A 25,813-nucleotide genomic window follows, 5' to 3' on the forward strand; every position below is an offset into this window, starting at 1 on the left:
TGTGTGTGTGTGTGTGTGTGTGTTCCCTGGCTGCCACAGCTGAATGTCCCCTCAGCGTCGGCAAATGGCCAGACTCTGTCACAGCCGCTGACTGGACCAGCTGTTTCTTTCTCTTTCTTCCATCTTATCTCCTCCGTCACACTATCTGTCTTCCTCCCTGTGAAAGAGGCAGTGACAGGGCGCCTGGTGGTGCAGCACTTGACACCAAAGTTGATATCCGCACATGCTGGCATCAGGGGTCGACAGCTTTTAGTGTGTGTGTGTGTGTGTGTGTTTCACAGGGTCGGGACACAAACACCGTCCTGTGTGTTGTGGGAACACAGAGGACACTTACACTCTCTGTAGTTTTTTGTGGCGCTGGGGACAGACCGACAAGTATGAAGGAGGACAGTGGAGGTCAGAGGGAGCTCAGTTTGGGACGCGGCCGGTCAAACCCAGTTAGACAAACAATGAAAGTGAAATGGCACCGGTCCGGGCTTAAGCTGTCTGGCCGTGCCTTGGCCCAGGCTGCTGGCGTCGGCACTTTTTTGTGCCCTGTGCATCTCACATGGGGAGTTATCAGAGCGTGCAGGCAGGGAGAGTCATACTGTAGCAGCAGCAGGCTAGTAGTAGTAGCAGCAGCTCGCTGGGGGCTGCAGAGGGTCCGGGATCGGACCCGATTTGTCAGTTCGATAACTTCACTGAAGTGTCGCTCCTCCAGGGAATCACTAGCTTCTTATTCTGCAATCATGGTTTCGGGCAGGGGACTCGCCTGTTTCATGTTTTATTGAAGGAAAATTGAGGGGCATGATGGATTGTGCAATTTGACATCGGAGTGCACCGTCTGATTGTCCTGGACTGACTCGCCATGGCGGACCCAGAGCACTTTGATTGGTTGAAAGAAACCGTCAGTCTTTTCCCAGGTAAGAGCGGTGATTTAATGAGCTTGGCGTATGAGTTGAAATAAATATTGAAGAATGTTCAGATGAGATATATTCATCACCAGGGCCGTAATTGAAGACGTAGCAGCCTCCTGATCGTCCCGGGTCTTCAAACAGGATGTGAATGAGGGATGTTACAAACTCAGCGTGTTGTAAACACTGTGCGGATGATAAGTCTTCTTCAGCTGAAGTTGTTTACTCCTCCACAGATACATCTACGGGGAATGGAGGGGGGGGAGGGGGGGGGGGGTGAATTGAATGTCTGTGTAAACAGTTTTTTGAGCCAATTAAATCATCTGAAGGAACAAGCTCTGGGGAGAACAAGTGAATGCAAATGGGACAAAATTGAACAGCACACAACAAAGCACGAGGACAAAGGAGGCGAGGGATAACGGAACCAAACACTGCAGACGAGGAGCACATTCTGCCTCATTTTGTGCATTTCTTCTGTCACTCAAACCAAGTCAAGCTGCGTTCAGGAACACAAGAGAAGGGACAACTCCTTGAACAAACAAAATGTACCATCAGGTTTTGATTTTGCGAAACATTTGACCTTTTGATGAAATTAGGAATTCCTCCTCTTTCCCTGTAGCGGCAAACGAATCAGAGAACTTTGCCGCTCCCTCAACTGGTTCATCAAAGGGTACTTGTGTCCTATTCATGTTGCATTTTGAATTATGTATGAAATGTATTTGCATGTTTGCGCATGGGTGAATGCTCTGCATCTCAATAACCAAATTAAGCCTCCAAATTACAATCTAAGGATGCAAAAGTGATGTGGTGTTTTGGAAAACACCAGGAATACGTCATGCTGCCGCAGAGCGTTAGCATGCGCTCAGGGACCAAAAATAGACACGGAATGTATACACCAACAAATAGAGTCGCTGTTTTTGCTGTAGCGTGAGGCAGGTTTCCAGTGAAAGTGTGTGTGTGTGTGTGTGTGTGTGTGTGTGATGAGGTGATGTACAAAAGGGGAAATGCCTGTGGAGGCTCAGATGGTGACAGATGGTTTGAAGACAAATCAGCCTGGGAGTCGGGATCTTTGCCCTGGGACTAGAAACCCCTTTAAGTATGTTTGTGTCAATGCATTCGTGTGTCTATGTGTCTATACGTTGCTGGGCATCTCTGTGTTTTGTGTGTGCAGTTTGTGCACACGTACATGTGGTTATGTAACACAAGATGCATTGCTTTTACCTATTCAAAGGCAAGTATTCATGTGGCTGAACAATATGTGTTTTCGTTAGCTTCACTCAGCTCTAGAGCCGTGGTTCACGACAGAATACACACTCGCAGGGAGACACACATGCAGTCTGCAGCTCACTCCGGTCTCACACACCAGGAATAACGGCGCTTCATGAGCTCTCCCGTATAGACCGCCGGGTGCAATTTGTCATCGGAGTGACATCGTTGCTCTTTTCCAGAATAACGTCGCAGGCATTAGTCTGCCAGTTCACAAAGTGCTTTTACGATCTGCCTGTAAATTTCAGCTCAAGAGGTGCTTCTGTGCGGCAAGTCGTTCCTCCGGCCGCCGCGTGGAGGGAACTCCCGGAGGCCTCGACACTTTAAAGCCCATCTCAGTCCAAAGTTCCCACTGTTGTGAGAGGGGAGCTGCTAAAAGCTCTGCAGGAGCATAAGTTTGTGCCCGAGCGTGCATCTCCATCTGCTGCATTCGGCGGTGTGCATGTGTTGTTGTGTCTCTTAGCAGTTGAGCCGGGCCCGCTAGCCTCAAATAATCTCATTCTCGAGACGTACCATCGAGGTCAGGGGTTTCCATCGTCACTGCGGCTGCTTACAGACCTCAGAGAGGGTGAACGATGGTGTCCCAAAAACATTTTTTGTGCCCGTCATGAAATGAAAGTCTAATAAATCTCCCATCTACCCAATGACCAGGAAACACGCCTCCTTTAGTTGCTGTTGCAGCGCGGCACCAATCGGTGAACAGTAATCTACCACTCAGAGGTTTTAGACTTCCTCTACACGTCTAATCTGGTTCTTGGTTGGATGTTGCATTGTGGGATGTGTTTTTGTTTGTACTTTGCTCCAAGGTAACAAGGGCCTCAGCTACCGCAATGTGTCAGCTGATGATTCAGCGCAAAAGGCTGCGATCAGGCCCAGTTTAGTCACCGCGTGCGACTGCAAAGTTGCCGTCGATATTTACAAAATATTTGCGCTTCGCCTTCTGTGAGAGGCTTCCTCCTCCCGGGGGCATGTTGTTCAGCTTCATCCTTGAGGTTGTCTTTATCGACTTTGTTTTGGGAATGTCATTTCTAATCCGCGGAACGTCAGCGTGTCAGTGTTTCATCTCGCAGGAGCCACTCGGTGTACATGCTGTGAAAATAGGAACAAGGTCAGAAACCTCGGGTCGATTTGTGGAGGTTTAGTTGGACATCGGCCAAAAGTGGAAAGGGCTGCTGAGATGTCTGCGTTGCATTAAAGATGTGCGCCGTAGAAAAGATTAGAGCTGAGGATTGTTAAGCTTTTGCCCTTGTTGGTTATCTGAGGTTGACGCCTGTGGAGAGTCTGTCCAGTGAAACCAGTGGTTTCATGTTTATTAAGCCAAATCATTTTTATTTGCTCATATCTTCCATAAGAGCCAGTCAGTCCCCAAAACATGCATTTCTTTTAGTTTTTATAATATTTTTTCCTGGATTTCTATTCAAATTTTCACAATGAAATGTTCATTCTTAAAACTCAATGCTTTCCAAAACACACATCTGCATTTATACAATTCAATACAATAAAATATTCTCTATAAGATAGTTGTACAAGTCATCGTTTAATATTATGGTCAATAATATATGGAAGTACAGTAAATACTTTGCACACTTTTTCATGATCATTTAAAAAGTATTTTCTTCGACACTTAAAAAATTGCTGATTTTCTTGACTGTCTAAACGAAGGCTGACGGTGGAAGGCAGAGTTATGTAAACAAGCCTGTGGCACAAGGTTTGTCTCTGACTTCACACGCTTTTGATCCAGCGTTGAGCTCTCTGAGGGCAGCAGTGTGCTGCATACTGTAATAATCTCTTGTGCTCTGATTGTGCCGCTGTATGCATCACAAAGGCCTTAAGCCTTCTCGACTTCCGTCCTTTCTCCGCGACTCTTTTCATTGTTCTCTCTTCTCGTTCCGTTGTTTCCTCCACGCGTTTATTTCACTATCTCTCTGTTCTCATCTTCCACCCCCTCCTTTCTCTCCATCTTTCTGTTTGAGGCTACTAATTTGGTCTGTCTGGCTCTCCTGCAGGGCAGCAAAGGGAAATGAGTGAGAGAGATTTCTGTGGTTACATTTGTTTTGCTTTTTCTGTTTGAAGTTGCATTTAGTTTCACTCTTTGGTGACTTCTGTCGTTGCATCTGCAGAAGGTACAGACTTTCTGTTTGTCTCTGAGGACAATGCCTCCTAAGGGAATAACACAATGGACTCCATTCACAGCCTCACCAACAACATCATGACATTTTGTTCCTGTGATTGGACATCATGCATCCGCCCAAACACCACAGTGGGATCTCCACGCAGTTCCTCTTGGTGGTGGAGTAAAAGCACAGCGGCCGTGGCTGCGTGTCTACATCACTATCAAACCTCACATAAAGAAAACACCAACCAACACTTTTCTTCTTTTTCTCTTCGCTTCAGTGCTTCCGATGTTCTTCTTCTGATGTTTATATTATGTAACCAAAGTGGACACTTGGTTTTTCTGGCATGTTTGGACATTCTTGCTTGTTCTTTCCTTGTTTGTATCCGGCGGCATTAGAGGGCTGAGATTAGCATGCTGACCAGCAGAGTATATAATATCACAGCTATAGGACATTGCTGTTACAGCCAATCAGTCTGACAAGCAAAACCTCATTGATTGTTATGCTTCAGACGTTTTAATAACCAGGGTGATCATCAGCTCAGTTATCTGTATTATTATTAATGTGATATGGTTTACTGTTGTACAATTTATACCTGTATGTTTGTTACCAGACCATCTGTCAGGCTCAGTACTAGATTGAACATCTGGTGAGAAACGGTTGGTGAGATGGAGAAAGATCCTCAGGCATATTTAGACAACTTAAGATGTGCTGCGCACATATATATATGTATATATATATATATATATCCATAACTTATGGTAAGATCATGAATCAATGCTGCAGTTAAAATATGTGTCCATCTTTTGTGGTTCACCAGGTTTGCCAGGGTTTTCCAGCATGTTTGGGAAGAAGAAGAAACGGCTGGAGATCTCAGCTCCGTCAAACTTTGAGCACCGGGTCCACACGGGCTTCGACCCGCGGGAGCAGAAGTTCACCGGGCTGCCGCAGCAATGGCAGAGCCTCCTGGCGGACACTGCCAACCGCCCCAAGCCCATGGTGGACCCCTCCTACATCACCCCCATCCAGCTGGCGCCAATGAAGGTAGAGCGTGAATGGACAGAGGGCGTCAAGCCCGAGCACTGGGGACAAATCGGTGTCATTTTCTGTGACTCTGTTGTTCTTCATCCTTCTGTTTCTCCCCCACACTCCCTGCTCTATCTGTCTATAGGAACTTTACATTCCTTTTTCCTCCCACCTCTGTTCCTTTTACTTTTCTATCTTGCTATGTTTCAATTCACTGTCGCTGTACCCTCACCGCTCCTTCCTCCACTTTCCATACTTTGTTGTCTTTCTTCTGAGGAACATTTAGACCGTTCTTCAGTGCCATCTGGCCACTTCACACTATTCAAATTGCCCTAGTATTTGAAATTTTAGTCATAGCATTTACAATATATCGCTTTAAACCTGCATTAAGCAATTTTATGATGTTGAAGTAACATTGAAAACTCACTGAGTATTAAAGCCAGACCATATAATATCACAGCCTTCCTTTTACAAATTTGATATTGAATTCAGAAGCAATAAAATGAACTGTTGCTCAATTCGGTGCTTTCAGGGGCGGAGCTGCTGCAGTGTAGCTCGGTCTGATGCTTTGACCAGTCGCCTTTTGTGGCTTATGTTGGGCTTCAGTGGCTTTATTACAAAAGCAAAACAAGAAGTAGCAAACGTTATATATATATCCACATTTTAGCAGTCAACTGAAACAGTTCTGTTGCCTCCAGCAAGCCTTAATTGCAATTCCTCTTCAGCATTATACTATTATAGCCATCGCGAGGCGAAGTCCCTCCCCTTCCGGTGTCCCCCATGGACCTTATTTTGTAAAAAATGGTGTTTTATTCTGTGACTTTCTTCATGAGTCGGGAAGTGAAATAAGCGACACCAGTTGTTTGTATGAGTACACAAAACACACGGCCATCGTAGCTTCAGAGAGAGACGTCATATACGTATTTTCATTGTCTTATACTTCAATAGTTTTATGACAAAATGAGTCTTTCTTGACGTGCACAATTGTATTTTAAATTGACAAACGTGTGTAATTCATGACACAATTCAAACAGGATCAAATAATTATTTGCCTCTCGCCGTGTACATATTTCTTTCCGAAATAAGGTCAGATGGCGGCTTTACCTTCTCCGTCGAAGAAAGACAAAAAGCCGCACAAAATGCTACAAATAGAGAGCTGTTAAAATCAAACCATAGCCCAGAGAATATGACCGACTGTAGAGATTATGACGTTTACGTTTGCTATCATATTAGCCATAAACTCTTTATAAACCCGTAGGCTTTCTGCCCCCTGCTGGTCAACAATTGCTCAATGCAGCTTTAAAGACAAACGCCTCCTTTGTTTTCCACCACGATGATGTCACAATCTCAGAAACCCTCGTGCAAACCTTCTCACCTCCCCATGTGACTGTGACTGCGTGTCTCCCCTTGTCTCTGAACCTTCTGAGTGTCTCCTCTGATGTGTTGTTGTTCATTGGTTCTTCTTAACACATCACATCGATTTGATCAACTGATTATAGTCATCCACACACCAAACAGTTTGATAAAATCACAGTATTTCACTGCACCTCTCTCTGGGTTGTAGCAGAACATGTGATTTGTTTTGAGGCTCTTCTCTTGCACACTGGAGGTATCGGAGGTTGCATTAGGCCTCATGGGTGTTCACAGGGGCACTGCTTAAGATGTGGTGTTTTATATCTTCCATTGTGCTGTCTGTGGTCCCATCATACTGCATGTGTGAACCACTGCCCTTCAGCTTTGAGAACCAGGAGCCTCTCCTGTGTGTGTTACAACACCTGCTTACACCATTTCTGTCGGCCTTGGTTCATTCTTAAAGAACACTTGCCTCATAAACACGCCACTTTTTAACTTGATGTTGAAAGTTGACATTAAAACACTGCAGCATAAATCTAAAACAGTAAGACTAAAAGCACCATTGTGGGCATTAATCATCAAGTGAACTTGTATATTAGTCCCTGAGGAACCACTTACAGTAGAAATACACGACCAGACATCCACATGAGTCCTGTAAGAGAGAACAGCAATATGCCACAGGAGATATCTCTGAAGAGGGGGAAACAAGAAAATAATTCTCTTGCTCTCTTCACAGATATCTCCCAAGAAAGTCCGGTCTTCCGAAACGCCGTTGCCCAAAGTATGACTTCCTCTTCCCTTCTGTTTTTAACCTCCCCCCCCCCTTCCTTTTTTTCAGTTTTTTCTTCTGTTGGTCGCTCTCACACAGCCACAACTCCGTTGTTTTTTTGTTTCCACATCTCTCCTCCGCTGCCTGCTGCCATGCATTCAGGTGGAGGTGGTGTGTCAGCAGGGAGACGCTGAGAATGACTCCACACATGACATCGCTCTGCCAAGTCTTTTCTTAGGCCTCATCTCCACACTCCTTTTGTTTCATTCAGCATGAGCCTCCCCAGAAATGACAAGATTCACTGCAGCGGCATGTTCCCTTGGTCCTCCCCTCTTTTGCTATGGAGCACCTTTGATAATGATGATGATGATGGTGATGATGATGGTGATGATGATGATGATGATGGTGATGATGATGATGGGCGCTGAGATGTGAAGTGCATGTTGCCATGACAGCTGATTCTGCTCTGCTGTAGGCCACTCTGTGGAATTTAGGTCAGAAAGGGTCCGCATGTGTTAGAACCCCTGCTGATCCACCAATTGATCCGACCCAAACCAGACCAGACCAGCTCTCCTATCCTCCTCTCGCCTCCTCTCTCCTGTCCTGTCCTCTTCTCTCCTCCTCTCTCCTGTCCCCTCCTCTCCTCTCTCATCCTCTCCTCTCCTCCTCTCCTGTCCTCTCTTCCCCTCCTCTCTTCTCCTCTCTCCTTTCCTGTCATGTCCTTAACTCCTCTCTCCTCTCCTCTGTCTCTGGCTTCCTTCTCTTCTCTCCTCTCCTCTCTCCTCCTCTCTCCTTTCCTCTCCTCTTCTCCTCTCTCCTTTCCTGTCATGTCCTTAACTCCTCTCTCCTCTCCTCTGTCTCTGGCTTCCTTCTCTTCTCTCCTCTCCTCCTCTCTCCTCCTCTCTCCTTTCCTCTCCTCCCCTCCTCTCTCCTTTCCTCTCTTCCCCTCCTCTCTCCTTTCCTCTCCTGTCCTCTCTTCCCCTCTCTCCTTTCCCCTCCTGCCCTTAACTCCTCTGCTCTCTCCTCTCTCCTGTCCTGTCCTCTCCCCCTTTATCCTGTCCTGTATTGTCCTGACCTGTCATGGCCTCTCCTCCTCTCTCCAACCCTGTTCTCACTCTTCTCCTCCTCTCCTCCTCTTTCCTATCTCCTCTCCTGTCCTCTCAATCATGATCACTCAAAAAAATGTTGTCGACGCACAAAAGTCATTCAAGACTGTCGAAAAACAAGTTTTTAAGGTAAAATTCATATTTTTGTCAGGTGTTTGTCAACAACCGAGAAAGTTACAAGATACTTTGCCAACAGTTTTTACTTTGTTATTTTCCTCAACATCAACGTTGTTTCTACAGACAACTTTTCAGACATTGCCAAATGTCAGGCTACTTAAAGGGAAAAGAGAACTGATGAAACCCAACAACCGGACACAAAAGTCTTCATGTGTAGGTTAAACAGTAGGTGTTGAGACTGTGGTTACTACTTGGATACAGGGTGGGACTCACAAACATAAGATCTCTTAACTGGATTAAAATCACTGTATTTATACTGTATCACAGTATTTAGTTGCTTCTCGTGTGTGTGTGTGTGTGTGTGAAGGTGGGCTGGGTTATTCATAGTGTCTCATCGATGGCCTGATATCCTTCCCCCCCGGTTGCCCTGACACTTGATTGACATGAGGCTTCCTCTGCTTGGCAGACTCCTCCAGCTCTGTCTACGAAGTGTGTGTGTTTGTTTGTGTGTGTGTTTGTTTGTGTGTGTGTGTGTGTGTGCCAGGTGAGCATGGATGAAGTGGCCTCCAGTCTGGCAGACCTCCAGTGCTGTCCTCGCCAAACAGCACAGAGGGACAGAATACAGTGAAAGGTCAACATGGCGTGTGTGCATGTTTGTCTCTCTCTGCGTGCGTGAACATGTATTCTCCGAGTGTGTGTGTGCGTGTGTTTGTGTGTGCGGTTCAGAGAGGCTGGCGTGGCCATGATGCTGAAATAACTACGACCCCTGCCCTCTGGCTTGTGCGCTCATCGTTTATTCACAAGGCTTGTAGCCTCGTTGTCAGACTTAAAGCCTTGGCTCTCATCTCCTGTCTCTCCCCTCCTTCCTCCTCCACCAGCCCTCAGCGCGCATGCTAATCCAGAAGTAAAGGCTAACACCATGCCCTAACAGCACTTCCATGTTTAAAACATTGTGCTCGTAAAGCTTCTGCAGTCTGACAATTTGAAGTGCGGCGCTGCATGAGTAAGAGCGCGATATAACTACCTCCGTGGGAAACCTCTTCATTTCCATGTTGCACTTCTTGTTTTGATGTTGACGTTCATGGTTCATGCATGTGTGTGTGTGTGTGTGTGTGTGTGTATGTGTGTATGTGGGCGGGCTGTCGTGTGACGCAAGGTTACGTGTGTGTTAATGTGATGCATTCATTAGCGCCGGCAGGGGCAGAGCCGTGGCTATTATTAATGCCAGTCTCATGTTGCACCTTGACTTTGACACCCTCAAATTGCCGACTCCCATGGAGCCGAGGAGGTAATTTACCACGATGGTGTGTGTGTGTGTGTGTGTGTGCAAAAACTGCAGTCAATTAGCAGTGTTTAGAGAATGGGTTGGAGCCGTAATAACCTGACAATAACTGTGGCAAAATAAGGTGCTCAAGAAAGCAGCAGCACGCCGTGCCTGCAGTGAATTAATAACATCGTTGTTATAATGGGTTTCTGTTAAACACGAGCAGTAAAGTTTATGTCCTTCACACAAGGTCAGGGCAACGGTAGACTTGGCCGACTCGCACAGAGAGACAGTAATATACTGAGTGAAGAAGTTGTAGCCAATGCAGTTATAGTCCACCTGAACACATGTATATTGGTGTCAATGTGCTGCCAAATGAGTAAAGAAACAGCTAATACAGCACTGGCTGCTTTTTTTTCTTCTAAAAATATAATGAACATCATTTTTATCTTGAATCATATGCCGTTTGACGCTTACAGTAGGGCTGTGTAACAATATCAATTTCAGCCGGGCGGCATGTGGGCGGGAAGTTAATGTGATAGTGGCCTCGAGTTGATCCACAGGTTTCCCTCAAGCGAATCAGATAAGAGCAGTGAGGAATGGAGACATTCGAAGGCAGCTGTGACAAAATCACATGTGAAGAATAACATTATAGACAGAATAATATCTTTAAAGTAACATCTAGCTTTCTGATTCTCAGCATGGACTGTATATGTGGACGTAGTCGTCATGATGTCACCCGTTGGTTTGTTTTGCTGCAGTTTTGAAGCCTCGTGTTCTGCATTTTGGCCGTCGCCATCTTGGTTTCTTTTGCAACCAGTGACCGTATTTGAACTGCAGAGGAGTGATACGGCTCTGTCAATCACAAGCTAGCCCCGCCCTAAAGCGTACCCTGCTTTATGGTCTATTTGACTCTAAATGGACCATAATTTACAGAATGAACATCATGCTGTATTGAAGAAGACTTAAAACTAGCTATTGAGACCATAAACTCATGTTTACAATGTCTACTGAGGTATAAAGTGAGAAGTAGGGTCTTTTTCTCATAGACTTCTATACAATCAGAATTCTTTTTTCCACCAGAGGAGTCGCCCCCTGCTGTGTTTAAGGTACTTCAGCATTGGCTTCACTTTTCAGAACCGGAGGGGAAGATGGCATGAAGGATGATGTTGCTTGTGCTCGGGGATAAATCAGAGTTTTGAGTCAGGAGGGTGTTGTTTGCTGCTGCAGGCGCTGCAGGAAGGGGACCGTGTGCATATGAATCAGAAATGTGCATGATGATACTTTCTGTAATAAAGAGGTAAAAATCCTCCCCTGGATGGACACATACAGACACATGAATATGTGATTGAGCGGTGCATTCCAGGAGTTATTACGCAATGAAGATGTGCTTCTTCCCTCCAGCCTGCCTTCTCTTCTCCTGTTTGTGATTTCTTGCATTTCCCCAAATGGCTGCTGACAACCTCCCGAGTACATGCCTAAGCTTCTTGCATTCGGCTGCGGGTCACATGTACTGGAGGTAGTGTAGGTGGAGAGAGCTCGCTGATATTTTGGGTAGCTGAACATCTCTGCGCTGTCAAGCCCACTATAGCTGCACTGAAAATATCTCGTCCTTACGTCACACTGGAGGAAGAAAGAATTCAACAAAATGCGCCCAGAATGGCGAGGAACGCTGCCAGCAGGCCCGGCTGTTATTTATAAATGTGTCGTGTTGATTTAGGGTTTAGGGTTGATTTGTTCATGTTCTGTTTGAAGAACAGTACATGGTTGCAAAGTTACACTTTTTATGTTGCGGCTTTGGGGACAATAACAGTTGTGCTGTCAGATATCATGAAATACAGTCTTTTTTTTTACTGTAATTATCCACAAATGTCATATTTAAGTGACTTAAATGACACTAAAACTTCATATTTTGACATTGGACATTTAGTCCAAGTCAGACAAAGTTGTCCCAGTGTTTGTGACAGCGAGACAAAGGCCTTAACTTGTCCAGTATAAGGCACGTGACAATGACAATATCACCCTGCGCGTCATGCGCAGGGTGATAACTGGTACTTTAAATGTCAGTGGGTCCCCCCCCCCCCCACCAGCTCTTTGGCAGGTGACCGATGTGGAAACTCGATCACTGGGTCTCTCGAAAGAGTTGCTGCCGTGGCGCAGACGGCCAGGCTTCCAGTCCGGGCCGGGGCTGGATGCAGCTGCTACCGGGCAGGGGGGCGAGGAACAACGGAGATCGGGGCCGGAGCGAGCAGGAGCGAGGCAGGGATGCTGAGGCCGGAGCGGCGGCAGCTGGTGGGAGCGGCGAAGCCGGAGGAGGCGGTGGTGTTTAACACCCAGCCACAGACGATTCGTAATCAGTCACAGGTGGGGCGCTCGACTGTTTTCTGCTTCTGTTGAGCCAAGACTGCATGCTGGTATGCTGGCTGTGCAGATTTGTGCGCGCTACAGGTCTCCTCTCTCACCGCCATCACTTAGTATAAAACACATTAGACCAAACAGTGACGGTGCAGGTATGCAGCTGTTCCACTCAGCATTTAGTCGACTCCTTTTGTGCCGACTTTAACAGAGACTTTAACAGTTCAAAAGGTCACATATTTGACTGAGTTTCTATTTCTGGTGCATTCTTAACACTGAAGCGTGACACACCGTGAGTTATAGCCGCTCGGAGTGCGGGTTGTTTTCTCATGTTTCTGGAGAGGGCAGGTTTGCGCTCTGAGCGCTGCATGGCATGAGTTATTTTGGTAGCTTTGCTGGGTTTGCTGTATGTGTACATATGGAAACGCAGCCGAGAGAGATAGCGTTTCTGATTGAACGGGGTCACCCAGGCTTTGCTTCAGGGGCAGGAATGCAAACTCGTGTCTTGATTGACGAGATAGAAGTGGGCTATTACGGTTCTTACATGTGCAAGCAGGGAGCTGCTAATTTGAGTCTGATTTTTGAATGCAGTGTGTATTCGTGATATTGGGTGAGCTCCAAGGCACGATGAGTGTCCAGACTGAGAATGAACGAGGTCTAGACGAGTGCTTGGATGTGGAGCAAGTCCAGAATCTCTAAGCTGTCGCCTCGTTACATGTTGTTGTAACCCAAACTTCTGTGAGATTTGATTTGTTTTTATTTGAAAGAACATGAGATGAGACAATTGAGTGGCTCCTCCATCACTGTATAGATACAGACGCACACAGTGTGTCTTCATGCACAATGACTGCGGCATTCATTCGACTTCTTAAAGGACAGAAAAGAAAGTCGGACACTTTGATCGATACGCGTCTAATTTCAAGTTTGATTTGAATTTGACTCTGTGCGTATTACACTCGATCTTACATTGATTTTGGGATTAAATTGCTCAAAGCAGAAATAGACTTGAAGGAAAATAACTCCTGATTGATGCGTGTCCGCGCAGGCGCGCCCCCTCGTGCACCCTCGTGCACCCTCGTGCACGCCCTAACAGATAGAGAGAGCATCTGTCTTTCTTGGCAGCGAGCTGAAGTGGATGGCATCGATTTAGACCTCTCTCATTCCTTCCTCCACTCTGCTCCTCCTCCCTTGCTTTTCTCACTTTGTCTCCTCTCGCGGCTGCCATTCACAGTCACACTCTGCAAATCACCTCTCGCAGTCGGCGGGGGAATTTTGGCCCTCAGCGCAACGTGCGCTTGCCAGGGCAGCTCAAAATGTCCTGGCCAACAACCATCCTTCAATGTCTGAATGTGGGTTTTCTTGTTTTCTTTGGAAGAACATTTAGGCTGTGAATTTTAAATAGGGAAGGATTGCTGCAGTAAAAACTTTGATTTGAGATGACTGAGATCCTTTAACAGAGTTTGTAATCGTTTGGAAGTGCTTGATCTTCGTGAACACATTAAGCCTTTGTGTCCTGTGGAGTTGGAATAAATATGGAAATTCTTCGTGAGGAATAACCCCTTGAGATGTACCATCTGGTTTTCAAGGGGGTCCTCCACAACAATTGCACAATACAAGCACAATTAGACAACGCATTTAACAATAGAAAAGCATGACTGCATTAAATCATCTTCTTTTTCTTAATAACAGTAGTTTGGATATTTGCATCCTATTAAAGTGAACCACTGCATTTAAAAACCAGCATCATCGCTGTTGACATAAGCCAGTGAGTCTTTTCTTTGTTTCTCATTCAGATGATACTTTCCACTTGGTGTGATTTAATGACTGGACCTGCAGTATCCTCGTGTGGCCAGATAGAAAACTACAACTCACAGTTTAGAGCTTTTCAAACCGCCCAATCTAAATTTTCTCCACACTTATGGACTCCCTGCAAAGTCTGTGAGGGTCTAGTTTCTGTCCAACTGTCATATTGCCGAGTGTTTGAGGGCTCTCTCGCAGACATTTTGAGCCCTTTATGAACACTTTCTGTGCGTCCGCATTTCTGCAGGCTTTGCCTCAAGGAATTACCCATAATTCATAGCTAAAGACGTGGTTTTCCAGGGGGAAGTGCAAACGCAAACAAAGACTACATTACACAGCTTCATTCATCAAACATTTAATTTGAAGCTGTTTCAAGGCAAGAGCCTGGAACACTTAAAATCAGGGAGTAAAAAATATAAATAAATACCCACAATTGTATGAAACATGGTATGACTTTGTCAAGTCCTCTCAGCCGCTCACACGCATGTAACAGGTGACGTCAGTTCAGTCCCTGAGCGTTCAGGGTTTAAGGCCCAGGGATCAGGTCCTACTCTTCCTTTATCCCCGGGAAAGAATATTGAACGACAATTTATATCCATCTATCAGCATTGCAGGTCAGATTAGTGAGCATCGTTTTTATTATTTCACAAGCTTCAGCTGCGCTGAATCTCTTTTTACGGACTGGAGAAAAGACAACATGAGAGCGGTCTGATGAGTGGTAAAAGGAGGAGAAAGTGAGCGTTGACTGAGATGTGATGGCGAGGCCTATAACTGGCTGACGGGCCTCAGATTAATGAGCGCCGCCGTGTAATTAATCTAAAGCGGGCAGCCGTCTGTTTATCCGTCTCGAGACTTGACAAGAAGATAACTGAGGGACACCGAATTGATCCCCTCCTCTTCGCCTCCTTGCTCTCCGTCTCCTCTCTCCTTTAGATCACAAAGTTTCCTTGACAGTGACAGACTCACTTGGAAACTCACGTGATTGAACTGCTTGTGACCCCTCACAAGCAGTTCAATCGTACAATGATTTTCTGGTTGTATTGGAAAAGTTCTTAGAGGCCCGAAGAAGTCAAACGAAACTGTATTTAATCAGCAAAAACACGGAGATTAAAAATAATTCTGTTGCAGAACGTAGTTTTGTTTTCTCCCCTGATAATTATCCCGCGACCCCTTATGTTCATCTTGAGACCAGGGCCGGTAAACATATTAATAAGTTGACACGTGTTTGTGGTCGTATGCACACAGCTCGCACCGACACCGCTCGGAAGTGAAAGCAAAAAAAAGGGTTTTAATGATCCAATTTCCCGCCTACAAGTTGATGAAAACTAATTATTTTCTTCCTAAAAATGCTGTTGTTGTTTTATCTCGACACACTCTAATATGCCGCAGGTTAATCAACAACTCGTTCCACAGCATCATCCACACCACGCGGTCGTATAAACTGTGCGGTTTTCTCTGCTCCAAAAGCCGCAAAGTGAACTTAAAGTGACGGCAGTCTGTCGAAAAGGCACTTACGTGTATTTTCAACTGATAACAACATTCAAAGTAGAAACATTTCTGATTAAAGTTCAACATGTGGAAGTTCAATTTGGCTCTTACACATTCTTTGACCTATAGGTTGAAGTTTAGGACCATTTCTTAGACTGTGTTGTTGTCCCCCATAGAGAATCATTTCAGCATGTGATGACAGTGAATCCTCTTCATCTCCCTTATTGTTCTTTGTTTTAAATGTTTTGTAGTTTCTTATCCCTTTTACAAAGACACGGAAGCATTTGCTGTAAGATAATCAGCGTTCGCGGAATCATTCTCAGGTCAGCTTTCATCATCGTGTGTCTTCAGATGGCATCCACCTATTCGATGAACCCCTCGGTGTACAGCCTCTGCTCATGGTGAGATGATGGTTGTTAGCTGCTGTAACTAACAGGCAGAAGGATGGCCTGAGGAAACGGGTCAGCTCACAGCCTATTAATCATGGAAACGCTCCAAAATACGCTCCTTGAATAATCCTGCTCATGTTTGCGTAGACCTCATCCGTAGTTGAGGAAATTAGCCAAACTGCTCCGTGAAATCCTCCGCTCAGTGGTACAGGTGTGGGTCAACCCGTCGGCTTGCGTGCTGATCTGAGGACCCATTCGAGTGCGTTTTGGGGTCAGGATTAGTCGTCGTAATTAATAACAGAGATAGGAGATATGTGCCTCGGGGAATCTTATTACCAGAAGCTTCACTCTACTTTGTCCCTTCATCAGTGAAATTAACTTCCACATCGTTAATGAGTGTTGCCGGTTCAGACCAGCAGAGAGCAGCAGAGCACAAGACTTTACATTACTACTCACAGAACATGGCTGTCGAGGGAAAGAACAGCTCATTGTGACATTGGTTTACACTGAAAACATTTGTTCCTTTTGGTACAATTACATTTAAACCTGAGTCGGCTTCAAGATGATCCTTTCTTACAAGAAGTGATCACTGTTCTGATCAAACAGTCCGGTTTTAATTGACACCCTAGAGATCTTAAAACTTGTTTAATGACTGGTTTTCTTCTTACTGTCAGCCAGACGAGTCCAATCATCTGCGTGATGCCATCTGATCTGCTGAGAACACGGCACAGCGATATCTAAGGAATCCAGAGCATGTAGGCTGCTGCATTAACATCCCTCCTTTATCTATTAGCGTACAGTATCAGCATTGATTCGTTGTTTGGTGCATCATCACTTTAAACAGTTCATGCAAAATGAAAAAACACTCAATGAAAGCGTGTCTCTAAAGCAAAGGAATGTGTTTCACCCCTAAAATGGATAAAGACGAACGTTACTTCGATAAAAGGAAACATTATTCGGCATGCAATAATAACAAGCAAAAGAGCTTGATTTAGTTTTCACATAATGTTATTCAGTTACACCTCTGCACTGGTTTGCACATGTCCATTCATAAACATGGGCCCTGTAGTGTATTTAGATTCATGCACATATACCGTTCTGCTCACCAAATGTGTATCAATCCACAGCTGAAAATAGTCCCCAACAAATGAACCATTTACTCTTGCTTGAGTCATGTTGTTGTTTTTAAGATACAGTGCCCTGTTTCAGGAAAGTAACGAGGCTTTTTAAATATTTATTTTTATATATTTATTTTTATATTACAAGATGCACTTTTAGTAGCAACCGCTAGGTTTGGATTATTTGTCAAATAAACAGGAATGGTGGATCGTGAAGTTAACATTTCAGCGAAGCAGCTGGTTTCTTTTACCACTTCTCTCCACCAGAGAGAGCTAGAAGATAAGACAACACCTTCATCTGGCTGCTTACCTGAATCCTGTGCGTTTATCTGTTTGAATCAACGTTATGTTTGCTGTGAATTCATGCATCGTTGTTAAAGATATGAGGCCTCGCCTTACACGGTATCGCCACATCAAAGAGGAGGCTCACACAGAGCGGTGACGATACACCTTGCTGTTTTTTTTTTAAATCTCCGTGTGAATGATGAATGTTTCATTTCACACAAACAATATCGTCCCTCTTTGTTTATGCATCAGATGTGGTATAGTTGCTGATGAATCAGCAATGCAGGTCATGTTTGGTCCTCTGCGAGACGCTCGAAGGAGAGTTGTGAGTCTCTTTGTCTGCCGTTTCAAGGGCTCTCTGATATTATCTTTCTCACACGCAGAGAATAAGCTGCTGTTCACCGATGCAAAATGATACTGCACTTCAGGAGCAGTAGTAGTAGAAGTGTGTGTGTGTGTGTGTGGGTGTGTGTGTGTGTGTGTGTACCCACGTGTGCTTGTCCTCTGCAGTGAGAGTCGTGACAGAGAGATTCACCGAGTGGAGATGGTGCCTGGGATCTTTACACATAAAGGGGGAGAGAGAGGGAGAATAGTGCAATTTGGATAAGAAGAAATATTTCTGTTGTACAATATTGTATTATAGTAAAAAAAACATAATTTCTATGTGGTCGTGTTCTGGCAGAGCTGAGAGTTGAGAGTGGGCGTGTTGAGTAGGTGATGTTCTGCAGTGTGTGTGTGTGTGTGTGTGTGCGTGCGTGTGTGCGTGTGTGCGTGTGAGGCAGAGAGAGAGAGTGCGGGGGTGTGGTAGGTGATGAGCGGTCATGCGTGACTAAAGACTCACGACTGGGAGGAGTTACACAACTGCCTCTGTTGTCGTCTGTTGCCTCTGTTTTTTAACACATTTTGCAGAAGCCTAAAGAGGCCACTGTGCTCCATCACAACTGCATGTTAGATGGTTGAGCAGCTTCGTGCACCCCCTCACCCCACGTCTTTCTGATGTTAGCTTGAAGGGCTCCGACTACTTCTGTGACTTTTTCAAACTGATAACATGACATTTATTATACACTCACTTCACGCTGTGATTGGTCAGCTGTGTGCGGAGGTGAGAAAGGAGTCGGGGTGCAACACTATGGATGTCATCATCCAGGAGGGACTGTCTCAAAACCCCCGTTTTTATAAAATACCACATCTCCCTCCTTTATGCAGAAGGCTTTTCACTATGAACTATAAAGACACAAACTAGTTCTGAATGAGGGGAACCCATAACGGAAGGTTTCTGTTAAAACAGTGCGGAGAAGTTCTTTAATTCGTAGCAGATTCCTGACAAAAAAAGCAATTTCAGCACCAAAATCAAACGAAACAGCAGTGCAGAGGAGCCATGCAGCAGAAGAGCAGAGACGCTCCTCCTCCTCCTCCTCCTCCTCCTCCTCCTCCTCCTCCTCCTCCTCCTCCTCCTCCTCCTCCTCCTCTGGCCCCTCAGCTGTCCCAGGACCCTGCTGGCCAGTGAAGCGAAGCTTCCAAACCAGGGTTCTAGCTAGGAGTCACGGGAAGGGCAAGCTCATTAATTATCTCTCCCTCTCTTCCTCCCTCCATCCTCCCATCACACCCTCCCTTCATTACCAGCAAGGTTAATCCCCCCTTATCTCCCAATGAGGCTCATTTTTCATGGCTCCCTTTCTACGACACTTCCTCCCTCCCTTCCCTCGTCACCCCTTCCCCGTCCGTTTCCACCCATGACTCTTTCTTCTCAGCTGCTTTTCTTCTTCTGCTTTTCTATTGCGAGTTTTGCATCATCCCACCCAGTTTGTTTTATTTTGGTCACTCCTCCTACACTTACTTTCTATTTCCTTTGCTCTTCTCCAATTTGTCATCTTCACACTCCTCTCCTCTCCTCTCCTCTCCTCTCCTCTCCTCCTCTCCTCTCCTCTCCTCTCCTCCCCTCCCCTCCCTTCTCCCCCTCTCCCTCCTGTGCTTACCTTGAACAGGCCGTGGTGAGTGGAGAGAGTAGATCTATTACAGCTTATCACTAAAGGACAGGCCAACGCTGCACGCCGGTGAATTATGGCTGCTGTCACAGCCGCCGCCGAGCCCGACCCGTGCACAGAGCTCGCGGAGCTGTAAGGACAGGAGGGGGGAGGAGGAAGGACGAGGTGGTGGGTAGGAGCCGGTATCAGGCCCCTAATTCAAATGAATGGAAAGATTTTCAGGCTTGATGCCGACCGTGTGACAGTGATTTGGCACACAATTAACCTCGTCTCCCTCTCCCCTCTGCACTCTCGTCACCTCCTCGGGTTTCATTCGCCGCCTTGTTTTCTCCGACTCTCTTTCCCCCGTGATGATGAGGTACCTGTCACGCTCCTTGACACGGTCGTATTGATTATGAACCAAATGGAGACGATGATGTTTTATTAGATAACTGACACTCGCTACTGTTGTGTGCCAATTGAATTAGTTCTGAATCACCGAAATCCACGTAGCGCAACACGATGTACCTCATTTTAGGTTTCCACACAAAGCAAATTCATGGCACATTTCAGAGGAAGTGTGAAGGCAATGATGAGTTGTGGCTGTTTTATTTGCGGCGGTTAACAACATTAATGTTACATTAACATTATTTTTGAAGGAGAATGCAGCTGAACAACATGAAGAGCAGAGTGTGTGTCTTTTTTTTATGTCCAAGCTTGCTCTGTGCTCTGCAACATCTGTCCAAGCCATGATAGATTTCCCCTCGCCGACGACTTTAAAAGACCATCCGTCCTGCAGCCTCCGCCTCTCAGCTAGACTTTACTCGCCCGCTTTTATTGGCCATTCCACCTTGGGTTCCAGGTCACGGCACCACACAGCCTACGGCGCTCAAACAGAGGAGAGCACACTGGAGATGAGAGGATGCGTGAAAGAAACTGCCTCAATATGAATCAGGCTTGAGCACAGGTATTATTTTAGTCTGAAAGAACTGCATTCAGAAAGAGAAGAAAAGTTCTTCTTTAAATAACTGTGGTAGCCCGGCTGAGCTCAAAGATGAATGAGATGAGAGGAAGGGAGCGGGTTTTGCGGTGACAGTTTGCAGGTAGCTAGGTGAAGGCAGCGAGGCATGAGTCGCTGTCAAAGGGTGTCAAAGGACTTGCTGACGCGGCGTTTGTTGGGTGTAAGAGTGAGGTTCAGCAAACACCTTTAGAGGTGGAAGAGACGAACAAGTATACGTTTGAATAATACAATGGGTTTAGTATTGTCAGCCGTCTCAAAATTACCATCAGGGGTTCATCTCTCAAAGAAATATGAGAAAAGAATCAAATGAGTTGTGGTTAGTTTAAGTCATCACATGGCTCATGTGCTAACCCACTGTATCCAGAGGGCCTCACAGTGTGATGACTGTGCAGGACATCTCCAGCAGCGAGGATTAAACAGCTGTTGCTGTGGAACAGTCATGCTGCGTTACAGTTCGCTAATTTACCTACTTGAATTCTGTTCGGCTTTATTGCACCCCATGGTCGCTGCAGCTTTAACAAACCCATTCATTTCGTGATATTCTGGGGAACTAGATCTGGAGCGGTCTCTACAGGCATTGACAGGTGGGTGGGTACGTTTTGTGGATAGGGAGCTGAAAACTGACTGAGACTGTAAAAACATCAAGGTGCAAATACGCTAAAGGTATGATGGGCACTTTCATTGAGGTACACCAAGGATGTTAATCCGGAGCGGAAAGTCGAGGATTTTTAAAACAACTGAGATTGTGGAAAGTCCAAAATCTGTGTTGACTTGATGGATTTGGTACTTGATGTTCTGTTAGAGGCAGATACACACAGTCAGATACACGACAAATGAAACTTTGCAGCTCTCGGATTGATTGTGTAAGAGTTTAAAATTCACACAATCATCCCTGCAGCTCAGCGTCGCAGTCACGCAACATGTTTCCATTGTCCTCGCGCAGCGTCTCCTCTGATGTCCGAGTAGAGAGACGGGTAGATATAGAAGCGGTGTGTCGCCCCTGATTTTCACAGTCCGCACCACAAAAACACAGCATATGTGCACGCGCAACGTGCACACGCACAGAGTGCAGTTCAGCGAGTCACGCTGTCGCACCAGTTCCCCCGTGACTCACGACACATCCGTGTAAAGGGCTTAACACGAGGTAGGAGGGGATAAGCAGCATGTTTAAGCTGCCTTTGCTTTGAAGCAGATGTGAGTGTGTGTGTGTGCGTGTGTTCAGTTTGTGTGTGCAAGCGCATGCTGGTGTGTTCCTGCACCTCACCAGCGCCAAACCAAACGTCACGACTACTAATGTGTCCTGATCAGCCCACTGAAAATGAAGCTGATCTGTTGCGAGGGAAATGGGGCCGGAATTAGCTACTTAAGTCCACCACTGGTTTCATTTTAGCATCTGAGGTATCCCGCTCATTTATCCCCCTGCATCTTTGTAGCTGCATCCCAAACTCACAACAACTAGTTGTGTAGACTGACGCCTCTTTCAGATGACAAATTCCGGCGTTCATTTTACTGCAAGTGATGATTGATTTCATACTTGTCACGAAGCCCTGATACACATGAATTGAAATTCCAGCCTGAAATGTGGCGCGTTTTTAGTCGATTGAAGTTGATTGAACAGGAATTTCAATTCATCTCATTCAGTTTTCAGCCAGGAATGATTTCATCTGAATGTACTGTACGTATCAGGGCTACCTCCATCAAACCCTCCAGCAGCAGACTCTCTTGTATGTTAAGAGTAAATGTGTTTGTTCTTCTCGTAGACCATTGTTCGAGGGAACCGGCCACCCAAAGATGCTTCCATCAACGGCCTCCTGGAGGATTTTGACAACATCTCAGTAACGCGCTCTAACTCCCTGCGTAAAGAGAGCCCACCAGGCCCCCACCAGGCTGGAAGCAGCTCCAAACCCTCCGGCAGCGGTCACCCCAACGCCCCGGAGGAGAATGGATTCAACCATTACTATTCCCGCTACTCCTGTGACCTAGACACCTCCAGCAGGGACTTTTCTCTCGATCCCAGCAAGCCAAGCTTCTCTATAGATGGGGACTGGGCAGTTGGGAGGCACTATCGATTCACCAAGCAGAATGGTCACTCGTACCCCATTCGCAGCCCTTTCTACCCGGACGCCATGCCCCAAAAATCAGACTATAGCAAGCTTCCCCCGGACTACCACACCTACTTGGAGAGCAAAGGGCGCTCCGCCGACGAGGTGGCCTCCACGGTGGGGAGCGGCGTGGGCTCCAGCGGCTACTATCGGGCGTCCGTAGGCGGCTCGTCCAGCCAGGACTACCGGGACACTTCGGTGGGCACGCCATCTCGCGCCTCGCTACACAGCGAGCAGATCAACTACCCAGACAGCGAGTGGAGCTACGGCGGCCTGCGGGACGAATACGAGAAGCGGCCCAAGAGTTCCTATGTGACGCAGACCAGCCCCACGCCGGCTATAAGGCAGCGGTCTCGCTCAGGCTCTGGGCTGCAGGAGCCAAATGTCCCTTATGCGGCCAGCGGGGCTTTCAAGAACCCACCGCAGGCCCACCCATACAGCTCGTACACCTACCCTCGCCTCTCGGAGAGTCTCGGTAACTCACAGACCTTGACCAAGGTAACTGCACCAAACACAAAGCCACACATTCTAGTAATTCCTTATTAAAACATGAAAACAGTTGTGACGGGGATTTTGACAGTGTTCACTCTAAACTGCAGCGCATGTTGTATCAATGGCTACAGCGGCTGAGCAGGAAACGGGTTTCAACACAGCACACCCCTGACAAGCCTGTAGAAACATTTCAGAGAAAGTGACACAGATGTGTCCCCGCATTTAATCCCACCTCCCATGCACCTGCAGTCGCTTTCTAATGTTCTGTCCTTTTCTTCTTTCTCTCTGTGGTTCTAGTTCTCTCTCATTCTCGCTCTATACGTCTTTGCCTGGCCTTCTTGCCAGATAGATTGGTGTCAGCTGTTAATCTGCTCTTCCCTGAAGGAGGCTGGCGCAGCCACATACAGAATGAACCCTCGATATCGGCCACTGTCTCTGCACACAGATCAATTAATGCTCTCGCTGACCATCGACCAGAAAGCACTGAATTACACAAGAGTAACAGACAGAGAGAGACACAAAGGAATGATCAGAACAAAGAAAGCAGCGAGAGACAATGACATGGCAGGAAGAACGTGAGAACAGAAAATATGAATACCAAATCCAGAGAAAGCACATGCTATAATCTGCCATATTTTGTAATTCTGTGGTTTTATTGTGATCAAATTGTAAATAAGCTAAATGCACAAAAACAACAAAGAAAAAGTGCAAAGAATAAATAGAACATTCAGCAAAAATCTAGTCACAAAAGTAGACTTTTAGCATTCATTTACAAGAGAATATGGATTTAGCTAGTTTTAATATCTCGGGCATGATGTTCCTGAGGTGTCATCAGCAAAAAAAAGCTTCCCATCGGGTATGAAACAACTGCACTGTAAGTATGTTGGCTTTGGGAGAGCGTGATGCAAGCTGTGATGTGCTCCAGTGGAGCGGAGGGAGAAACTGAGATACCCAAGAGATCGTTCTCCGACATCAGCCAACAAACCTTCCATGCATTAGTGGCTGTGTAATGTAACCATATGTTTCCAATCGACTCGTGGCGGTTCTTTCGTAGCCGTGTTATGAAACAGAACTGCATTTGCTAGGGTGGAAGACAGTAGGGGGTAAAGGTGCTGCAATGCAACAGCAGGGGGAAGTCACAGAAACAGCGGCCATTCTATGAGGCGCTCTTCATATCGTTCCTTTATATGTTCTTTAAATCATTCTGCAAAGCTTTCAGTGCCACATTAGGCCCATTAGAGGGGTGTGTGTGTGTGTGTGTACCGCTATCACAGCTTCTCCACCGTCCCTGCTTCGGAGCTGAGAGGAAAACTGGGTTTGCTGATGTAGATCCCAGGGTGCCTTGATGAAAAACCATTTAACCTGCACGCTTCAGTAAATAGCACACATAGTGCCACGGAGAATGCAAGAGCAGCAGGATTGGAAGTGATGCAGGAGAAGGCCATTTTTCTTACATATGGTTTATTATTTCCACTTTTGGAGTCGCTGTGCTTGAGGAGCCACATTTGCTTCCCTGAAAACAGAACGTGTGTCGGGAATGCAAAGATCTAACGGGATGCAGTCACGCGCGGCGCAGAGCTTGTATTTTGATCCGAAAAGATATGAATTCCATTTGACGATATTAAGTGTGTTGTTAGTATTTGGTTTGATGTTCTATGTAGTTATTTTCGGAAAATCTTAAATCAAATGAAATATAGGCCATAGTGAAGAGTGGGCTGAGGAATCAATGCATCCTAATTTGCCTTGTGATATTTGGGGATTTCGCAGCAGTGGTATGAAAAAAAGAGGAAACAAGGAGTCATCTGGCAGCTTAAGAATCACTGTTCTTCTCGGCTCATGGACCTTGTAACAAACCCACCCGTCTCTCTCCGCTCTCGTTCTCTACCTTTTCTTCTCTTTCCCTCATTCAGCCCACTCACACCACTGAAGTAAATCCTTCTTTTTCCCTGCTGTTGTTGGGAGCCAGTGGGGATGTAACAGTAGGCGGCACAGTGCCTTGGCCACACACACACACACACACACACACACACACACACAGTTCCTCACTCTTTCCTCTCTCTCTCTGTCTCTCTCTCAGTGCCGCAGCTCTCGGTGACAAATTGATGTTGCGGCACTTTCCCTTTCTGCAGCCTTTGCATAAAACTGGCCGAACGATGTTCCACCGCGGAATTCAATTTCACAGTTGAGTTAGGTTGTTGATTAGCCTGCCAAACTCAGATTAATGCGCGTTTAACCAACATGGATCAGCTGACAGCCAGCCAGCGGTGCCGTCCTACGGTAGAGGGGGGGGCGAGACTGGGCCATCCTAGCAGCACCCCCACCTGCCTGAGAGTGATTGATTAAAAGAGTTCACACCATGTAATTATACACCATCCCAACATATCAGGGCTCCTCCTCCTGCCCTGTCTATGTGTGTGTGTGTGTGTGTGTGTGTGTGTGTGTGTGTGTGTGTGTGTGTGTGTGTGTGTGTGTGTGTGTCTTTGTTGTGAGTGATCGGCACGGAGAGAGAAACAAATAAAAGGAAAGAGAAATAGGGGGAGTGTTTTTATTATCAGTGGAAAAGATAGTCATAATTAATCTCGGCATGGTGGAGTCCACCCTGCACTGTTGATATTCAGCTATTACGCTGTCATCTTCTTTGTATTAAATTGATAAATTGAATCAAAACAGCATTCTCTCGTTATACGCTTGCTGCAGTCCATTCAGTGCTCTGCTGGTGTTAACGTGACTGATTGTCATAGACTGTAAATATACCAGCATGCATGCATCGATTTTTTTTTACATTACTTTGCTCTGGCCAGCCATAATACTCTACATTAGACATTAATAAGGATCCCGCCAGCATTTTACAACTAGTACTGAATTATGAAATGACTTCTGGTGTGGTCATT

The 25,813-nt window shown here is 46.1% G+C and overlaps 1 protein-coding gene across 2 annotated transcripts in view; it reads left to right on the forward strand.

Moving 5' to 3' along the window:
- The first annotated feature begins 4,831 nt into the window (after positions 1–4,831).
- pak5 (p21 protein (Cdc42/Rac)-activated kinase 5) overlaps positions 4,832–25,813 on the forward strand; it is a 28,189-nt gene continuing 7,207 nt past the window's right edge. The window contains exons 1-3 of one of the 2 annotated variants that reach the window (XM_079291496.1): positions 4,832–5,317; positions 7,389–7,433; positions 22,089–22,928. In XM_079291496.1, the coding sequence (XP_079147622.1) occupies positions 5,051–5,317; positions 7,389–7,433; positions 22,089–22,928 (1,152 nt within the window). In that variant the 5' untranslated portion in view covers positions 4,832–5,050. The remainder of the gene's footprint in view (positions 5,318–7,388; positions 7,434–22,088; positions 22,929–25,813) is intronic. The other variant, XM_079291497.1, reaches the window with a different exon arrangement.

This window comes from Melanostigma gelatinosum (assembly GCF_949748355.1).
Source record: "Melanostigma gelatinosum genome assembly, chromosome: 19".
Classification (NCBI taxonomy): Eukaryota; Metazoa; Chordata; class Actinopteri; order Perciformes; family Zoarcidae; genus Melanostigma; species Melanostigma gelatinosum.